Source organism: Tasmannia lanceolata, unplaced genomic scaffold (assembly GCF_043159265.1).
Source record: "Tasmannia lanceolata isolate RefF3 unplaced genomic scaffold, GAP_Taslan_0.1 ptg000037l, whole genome shotgun sequence".
Classification (NCBI taxonomy): Eukaryota; Viridiplantae; Streptophyta; class Magnoliopsida; order Canellales; family Winteraceae; genus Tasmannia; species Tasmannia lanceolata.
Window position 1 is genome coordinate 56,955,542 of NW_027518714.1, and position 8,962 is coordinate 56,964,503.

General features: G+C 37.1%; 1 protein-coding gene across 2 annotated transcripts; it reads right to left on the reverse strand.

The window, feature by feature from the left end:
• Positions 1-2,005: 2,005 nt before the first annotated feature.
• LOC143861055 (NAC domain-containing protein 83-like) lies at positions 2,006-4,271 on the reverse strand. 2 transcript variants are annotated; one of them, XM_077371942.1, is made up of 3 exons: positions 3,642-4,271; positions 2,686-2,972; positions 2,006-2,415 (listed from the first exon to the last, which is right to left on the reverse strand). In XM_077371942.1, exons 1-3 carry the CDS (start codon positions 3,820-3,822, stop codon positions 2,143-2,145), a joined length of 741 nt encoding a protein of 246 aa, XP_077228057.1. In that variant the 5' UTR covers positions 3,823-4,271; the 3' UTR covers positions 2,006-2,142. The 2 variants fall into 2 exon arrangements, with proteins under 2 accessions (XP_077228057.1, XP_077228058.1); XM_077371943.1 differs by having other exon boundaries at positions 2,006-2,412; positions 3,642-4,268.
• Positions 4,272-8,962: the final 4,691 nt, after the last annotated feature.

Genomic DNA, 8,962 nt, shown 5'->3' on the forward strand with positions numbered 1-8,962 from the left:
CCTTGTGAGACATCTCAAGCTCTCTTCCGCACGTCACAACTCCATACAAACAATTTAAAACAAGGGAGTGCAGATATCAATTCTCCTCTGGGAATTTAAAATTTTTGCAGTCAAGTAAATGATAAATGCAACCTAACAATCCTGGGAAAATGTAAGTATGTCTTTTTACATTGATTTTCCCATAGAAACACTATTTTTTCTTTGGCAACCAAACAGAACATGAGCACATTAGCATCATTATTGAAACAAGATGGTGGAGATCTCACTACCTACATGTATAAATAAGGAATTAGTATCTTAAGTAATCTTTATCATGAAGACTTGCGGTATAGAAGATAAAACCATAGTTGCAAAATTCTCGGAATAAATGACATTCTTAAAAAGATCTATACCCCATTTTAGACTTTAAAACATATCCTAAGTACAACAAAAAAAATTCTGTCTGAATTCTTTAATTAAACAAGAAAACATGAATTTCACAAATAAATCATCAATTTATAAGAATTATTTTTTTTGAAAAGGGTAAGCTGGGGTTAGGCAGACCCCGACCAGATATATTGAAAAAAATGGAGATTACAAAGATAGAGCAAGAGCGCACCCAAGCCACAAGCGACCGGGAAACAAGAACAGACTAAGTGCAAAGCAGCACGGACAAAAACAAAACAAGAACAACGGCCAAAAACCAACAAGCAAGCAACAACTAAGTGAAACAGAATTTCAAAGCCCAACAGCAAACAGAGGGGACACGAACCCAAAAGCAAGAGGTCCAGACCCCACTTAGGACTTGTAATGAATCTGAATTATTATATGAAAATCTCGTTAAAATTCAAAATTACTGAGAAAGACATTGTAATGAATCTGAACCCACATCCTACATTTGCAATCACATACACAAAACTAATCGCCGTATGCGTTTTATTGTGTCTTATTTAGAAACATAAGTATATCTATAGCATGAGCTTTTCCAAGTTTTTCGCAAACATTTTCCGAATTTCCTTTCCCAACTTGTCTAGCTAAACTATTCCCCCATCCGGAATTTGTAACTATGGAGATAACATGAAAAAAAAAGTACATTTTAATCCTTCGGAGAAAGAACATGACCAAAATTCAAGAAATAACATCCATTTCTTCTCGATGAAACTCAAGCTGCAAAAGTGATCTTCGACCATTGTTCGAACTCCATGGAATTTTGCAAAGTAATTGAGTACTAATGCTAGAATTCTTTGTTCGAACTCCATGGAATTTTGCAAAGTAATTGAGTACTAATGCTAGAATTCTTTGCTTGTTTACTGCTCATAATTATAGTTTGATCATTAAACTCGATCCGCCATTTTTTTTTATTGGTGTGGAGCTACAAAATGCATTGGTAATTAGGAGAATTTATATGGTACAGAAAACGCCATTGTTATATTGGATGTGTGCATTCTATTTAGAAACTCCACAGGTTGACCTCAAACTCAGTCCAGTGTAATTGATTTGAGTCTACTCGTTGCGACCACAGTGTGAGTTTCAAGTGAAGTACAGTGCTTTTTTACAGACATTATATAAAGATAGAAGCATTCATAAAAGGTGTGGCTGGAAGGGAATGGAGCTTTTACAGGTATAACCAATTTGGGCATCATTTGAGAATGGATTCTTTTGAGTGGTTTCATCTTTACAATATTCTGCTCAAATTGGTGTTCAACATGTGATTCAGATGCCATGGATTTGATTCCCCTCTCTTTAAGTTATTATTCTTGTGCATGAACAGAAGGCAGAAGGCATCTCTTTTAAAAAATCATAAGCCCGTCTTTCTTTCTTTTTCCTTTCTTTACCTCCTATGGTTCATCTCTTTTTCAAGAAAATCATTTGCCTTTTGATAAGAAAAGCTCTAAAGACACTGAACAGCATGTGTACCACACTGTATCTGGAGAAAGTTGTCTGAATGGGCAAATTGAAAGATTAATACTGATTTGAAATTTTGGTTTGCTTACAAAAACACCCACTTCCACAGTATACCCATTCCTGAAGTGTTAATTCTCTCTGTTTATAAAGTTGTAACATCGACAAGAGGCCCAAAAAACTACTCAGTACTGAGATAAATACGTTATTTTTCATGGACTTCGAAAGCACAAATTGTGGTACAACCAATTGAAGAGGATCTTATGCCTCTCTTCCACAAAAAGATGAAGAAAAGCTATTGCAACTACTGGTTTCTTCATTATGAGATCCAGTGGAAGAAAGTTCGGTGACACCACTCAAATTTGAAGACGACGAAGAATCCAAATCGGTTCTTTGTTGCATCATAAAATCAATGAAACCAGTTGTGACTCTCTTCTTGCAGAGTTGGGTGATTTTTACATCATTCTTGGCGCTTGTTTTCTTCAGAAATAGGCGACGGACTACCCAATCATCCATTTGTGGCATGGAGTTCTGCTGAAAAAAAATTAAGGAAATGATCAGAGAATTATGAGAAAATCTATAGGTGGGTGTTCCTACAGAGCTAATTATCATAAACCTAAGAACTAGAATGATTAAAAGCAGAGATGAATCAGTCAAGCGCGAAATTTTCGCAAAGATAAGAGAACGGTTTCGCTGTATTTGAAAGACTTGAGAAGAGAGACATGACCCGATTGGTCAATAAGGCCACTTTTTCAGTCTAAAGAGGGACAATACATCTGAGAAAACTATCAATAGAAGCTTTACTTGTGTGGAGTTTTTCCTCTCTGGGAAAATGCAAGCTCTGCTTTCTGCATCGGCAAGGCGATATTCATGCATGATCCAATCAGTTCTAGTCCCCTTTGGAGGCTTTCCCGCGTAAAAAACCAGGACTTTCTTCATCCCAACTACTTGCTTGCCTTTAGAAGATACAATTGGCTTGTCTGAACCAGTAGCCTTCCAGTAACCTGAACCAGTAGCTCTGTTGGATCGATTCCCATTTGGGTATTTCGCTTCTCTAATGCTGAAGAAATACCTTTCTTGCTCCCAATCACCTAAACAAATGAAAAAAAAAAACCCATTTTTCAGAACAAATCACAGCCAAAGATTACCCAACCAAGAGATCACGCTGTGTATTCATTTCATACGACAAAATGAGCCATTAGTAGTGAATGTATAATCAAGAACCCAGTTCTTGAAAGCCTGGTAAAATAACTAAATCATATCATATAAAATAACTCTGCAATGTACTTCCAAGCAAGCAATCACACATTTCAAATTAAATTTATATCCATCATCCATCTTTTAACAACCTATATACTGGTGATGAACTTGAAAACCAAAGCCTATAATTAGAAACAGTGGCAAAGTTTTCGAAATTATGACAAGATAAAATGATGATGATCTACCACAATATACTTTAGGATCTTAGAAAGTTAGATATTAAATAACACCGAGCTTTTGAAGTAATTCAGTCCAGGTCTCCCCAATCAAGCTCCTCTTATAATCACATATCATTCTTGCCAAACATACTTTCATCATTTGCCTATAAAACTTTGTGAAATCATGAAGACCATACCATATGCTCAAAATAGTTTTCATGCAATAATTATTTCAAAATATACTTTCACAGCGCGCACCGAATCACGAAAAGCAAAATCATAATTCCCAGAAAGAAAAAAAAAACAATGAAATTATCAATGAAGGCTGAAAATTGGACCGACCAGGCAAATCCCAAGGATCATGCTTGCACACATCGACCTCAGGAATGATAGAGGCGGGCAAGGGGCACGAGTAGACCTTCCTCTTGAGATACTGAACAACAAGTTCTTCATCAGTAGGATGAAACCTAAACCCAGGAGGCAATCTCATCACTCCATTCCTAATAAAATTCAGCTTCTCCATACCAAGAAAAACAGAACCCAACTCCAAAACCACCCCTCCTTTCAACCCAATTCAGCAAAACTCAAAGAACCCATGTCATGTTCTTGATTTAATCCAAGGACTAGAAGCAAAATGAGAAGACTAGAGAGAGAGAGGGAAAGAGGGAGAGATGTGGGTCGGCTAAGAAAAGAGAGGGTTGTTTATATAGTAATGTCATTGCTAGAATGGGAACTCTTATTTGGCGTAAACCAGACTCCAAAGCCTTCTTTGACGCATTTCAACAAACATTTAAGAGGTGGGAAATTGGGGGTAAAGGAAAAAGGTTGTGATGAAAGCAAACGAATGCATCTAAAAGACTTCCTTCTTGGAATTGCATTTTGGTTGTGTGGGCTTTGCCGCTTATGAGGGGTTCCACCTCCATACGCAAATGGGAAAACCAATTTGGGGAGACAAATCTCCAAAACAGCAATAAATATTCCGTCGGTTCTGATTACCTATATACCCTCTCTTTTGCATGGAATTTACTGTGCTTGAGGAGGATATGTTTTTATCTTTTGAATGGAAAACCAATTTGATCTTAAACTCACTTAGATGTGAAAAGACTAAAATACCCATAAATTTAGTCCCCCTTGCAACAACCACCTTCAAGAGTGCCCCCCCCCCCCCCCCCCCCCCACTGGACCATTTCATCAAGGTGCATTCATTATAGAGGCATAGAAAAATATAAAATTAAAGACTAATAAATGGATTTTGGTGAGATGGTCCAATGAGGGCTCTGGTTTTTTGCAATGCTGCCCTTCAATTTAACATTCATAAATACATTTGCACAGTAGTAACTCTAGGTACCATTGCGTGTAACATAGGTCTACCTGTTCTAGAACCGTCAATAATTAATGAACCGGCAGATCCATTTGCGACCCCTTTGGAAATATTACTTAAATGGTACTTCTTTCCCATCGGCTGATATCTCCTCTAAAACAATTCTCTTTGAGATCCTAACACCGTTGTAGCATACTCACTTCTCTCTTAACCTAGCTGTGCTAGGTTCTTTAACCATTGTTGTAGCTCACTATAAGTATTCCATGTCCCTTTATCCATAGCTAGCTATTGACTATGGTACACATCTTTCGTTGTTCACATGGCTTGTAGTTTAGTGTTTCTATTCAGCAGCCGTAATCATTGGCAAGAACTCATTGAATCCCTTCTTTGGGCTCATAAAAAGAAATTAATAGTTGCTCCTGCTACTCAGGCTAGAGCCTTAAGCATCGTACAAGGACGCATTGTGGGAGTAACCCATTACCTTCTAGGTGGGATTGCCACAGAATGGGCTAGGAAATGGCTTTAAGCAAAATTGCCTAGCAAATCTCTATTTATAGCATTTGGAGCATTGCAACAGGTGTAAAAAGCTACTTAAAAGGTGTAAAATAAAGTGAGTAGAGTCATTAGCAAACTATGATAGTGAGGAAGTTTGTTTGATATTAGGATGACCATATTTTGATAATGGGACGAAGTTAGCTTCTTTTATATGTCTTAACTAGTTGTAAAAGGCTATTACAATTTTCAAACAGGTCAGCCGATCAGATAATGTAAAACAAGATGAATTTGCACCATCATGTGAGTGCACATGAATAGTCTGCGCCACTATCAAAACATGAGCGTGCACATATAAATAGCCTGTGTAGCCACACAAAAAATATCCAAGCCAAAAATGCTGACCAATCCTCAATTTTCCTCCAAAATCGAAACCTCCACTAAAAATATAGCCTCAACAAATTCCAAATCCAACCAAAGTTAGCTTGAGCCTCCTTCCTTTCATTCCGCTCCAATTTTATTCCCAAACGAAATTCCAAATTAAAAAAGGACTCTATTTTCTTGGAAAGGACAGACAAAAGTAAGTGGAAATGCTGGAGAAGGGGTGGAAATATTATTTCCTTGGTGCAAAATCTAGATTAGAAAGTAAAACAAATTCATCTATTCTCCTCTGTTTTTTAAGTTGGGATAGCCACCTCTACTGTAAAAGAGTTTATAGTCATGGTTTCAAATTTCGGTTTTGGAATGCGTTTCGGTCCTCACCGAAACCGAAATTTCGGAAGAAACCAATATATTATTATTTTTTTCCATACCAAATTTTGGCCAAAATTTCGATTAAATATTAAATAATTAATAAAAATCGAGATTTTGGGTGAATTTCCTGAAATTTTGGAAAAAGTGAGATTTCAACCGATATTTCCAAATTTCGACCGAAATTTTCAGATTTTGGTCGAAATAATGTAACGTTTTGGGTATCCCTAATTTCGGTTTCGACGTTGACCAAAACCTGAAATTTTGGATTTCGGTCAAAATTTGAAACCATGGTTATAATAAGAAGGGGCTGTCCCAAGTGAAAACAGGGGCGAATATATCACTTCCTTGCTTGAATAATCGAAATAATCATGGGGCCATCCCATGTAGTTCACATGTAATTGGGTGGGTGGCCGTAACTCCCCTGGACCCCACCAGAGATGGCGCTCCGCTTAGAAAATCTCTAGGACAAAACTGCCGTTGAGAATGGGGTACGAACTCGAGATCCTTCGGAAGAGAAGACAAGAAATCACGGGTTAATATATTTTTGCACTTGGGAAAAGGGGAAGTTTTATCTTTCTATATTGTTTTGGGTGGTGCGTCTTGGAAGGGGGAAATGTTATCAGCACTACCATATTTTGATGATCGCACTCACTTTATTAAAAAGTAAGGTATGGCCTTCACCATAGGATGATCCAAACCGTCCATCAGATGGGCCACGGCCTAAATTGGTTGTGCCCCGAAAATCATTTCCATAGGTTGATCCTAATCCTAACCCTCCGATCTATAGAGGGACTGACTCTTAGAGCGTTGATCCTCACCCTCTATAGATCAGAGGGTTAGGATTAGCATCAACCTATGGAAATGATTTTTTGGTCACAACCTATTTAGGCTGTGTCCCATTTAATGGACGGTTTGGATCATCCTATGGCGTGGGCCATACTGTGCATTTTAATAAAGTGAGAGTGCGATCATCAAAATATGGTAGTGCTGATGACATTTCCCTTTGGAATAATGCATTCTAAATTGAAAGACACCGCTTAGTGTTTGAGCTAAGTGACAAAAATGCCACCTTCACATGATTCCTTTTTGAAGATTTTCTAATATCTTTTTATTTTTTTAAATTACGAAAATACCCTTTAGCACACGGTATAATAACCTTAGACAGCTGTTTAACTAATAAAAGATAAGATGAGTTAGTGCACTTATCAAAACATATTAGTGGCAACATCAGTTCCCTTCATAAAATCCATGTATTCAAATGGCCCATATGTGTAAATATATTGCACAACTTGTTTTCAATTATTATCCCACAACATTAAACTTCACTGATTACCTTCTAAGCACTAGTATGAAAAAATTCAATGAATTGGTTTGCCATTTCAAAAAAGGATACAACTGATAACTCAAAGCTTCATATTACCCCTTTCTGGTGATAAATCGTGAGGAAAAGCGTTGCTAAAATTTTACCATCAGCTATTTATATGTGACTAGAGTCGAACAAAAACAACTCAATTCAATTACTATCAATCCCGGTGAATCTTCAAAGAGGGTATACACCCAAAATTTCAATATACTAGACAATTTTAAACATTTTTTTAGAGTTTTTAGGTGACTAGGAACATTCGATTAACTTGGGTAGAAACAATGAGGAAATACTTGATGGCTAGAAACATAACAAAGAACATGACTTTAGATAGGAGAGAATAGAAGAAAATGATCCATGTAGACGAATCCAACTAGTGTCAGGATTAGACTTAGTCAATTTGAGCCGTATAGATTCTTTCACCTTCTTCATGTAAATTTTCTAAAGGATTCATTAGCTGACCCCAACTAGTTTGGAACAAAGGCTTAGTTGAGTTGTAGGAGCATTCGATTAACATAAACTTTAGGCTATAATCCAATAAAAAGGTGAACCCACGATGCAATGCCCCCAACGTGGTTAGTACATACACCCAATTTCGGTATATACTACACATGATCAAAACTCTAGTAACTACAACTAGAAAGAGGGAGAATGAGGATAGTTTTGGAATATAAGAGGTACAAGCAAAAATATTACTTTTGATAATATTGTAGTTTTATCACTAGCTTAACATCAAGTTAAAGAAAAAAAAAATGAGAATGGCATTTTCGTAATTTATGAGAATTCCTAGGGGTAACATCAGAATACAAATTTTGAGTGCAGGTAACGTGAGACGGTTGAGTTTTAGTTAACTCAGAGCCTCAAACATTGACATTGAGAAAGGATTCCGTATGGAGAAATGAAACCCTAGAAAAACAAAAAAGGGAGACAATTTGGAAAGAGAAAGGTGAGAAAAGTGTGGGCCCACGAGATTCTACGGGGGAGAAAATAAAGATAGAAGATTCTATGGAAAAGAAAAGAAAAAAGATTAAATAAAAAATCAGCCCCACTTGTTGTATGGACACAGAGAATAGTTTGGCTTTCGTAAGCCAGAATGCGGCTCATTTCTTTTTCTTTTTCTTTCTATTTTTTTTAATTTATTTATTTATTTTTATTTTTTTATGGTCAAAGGAGTTTGCGTGTGGGTGTTGAAGAAGGGAAAGAGAATCGTCAAAAACTGCAATTATTGTGTTTTGAGAAAAATAATGTTTTGGGTTTTCTTTTCTTTCTCCTTTTCCGCTTTCCGCTTTCTTATCATTTTATGAGTAGAAAGTGTAAAATTATTGCCTTTTTCTCTTTCTCCTTTTTCTTCCTGGGCACCCCTCTTCTGTATTTATGCAGGGGTGCAACTCGGGTCGGGTTCGACCTGAAAAAATCACAGGTTGGGTTGTGGTTGAGTTGATTCAGGTCGGGTTTGGGTTGAGAAAGTTGAACCTTCGGGTTAAGGTGTCGGGTTGACCCAACCGCATCAAAACCCGACGTTTAAAAAAAAAAAATTACCTAAAGAGAAAAGATATCACCATAATCGGGTCAACTCGACCGAAATTGGGAAATCAGGTTGGGTTCAGGTTAGCCTTTATCGGGTTGGGTTTGGGTGGACAGTTTAGAGTTTCGGGTTTGGTTCAAGTTGGCTTCAACCCGACCTGACTTGCACCCATACTATTCTTTTACACTTCAAAGGGGTGGCCCAGGGGA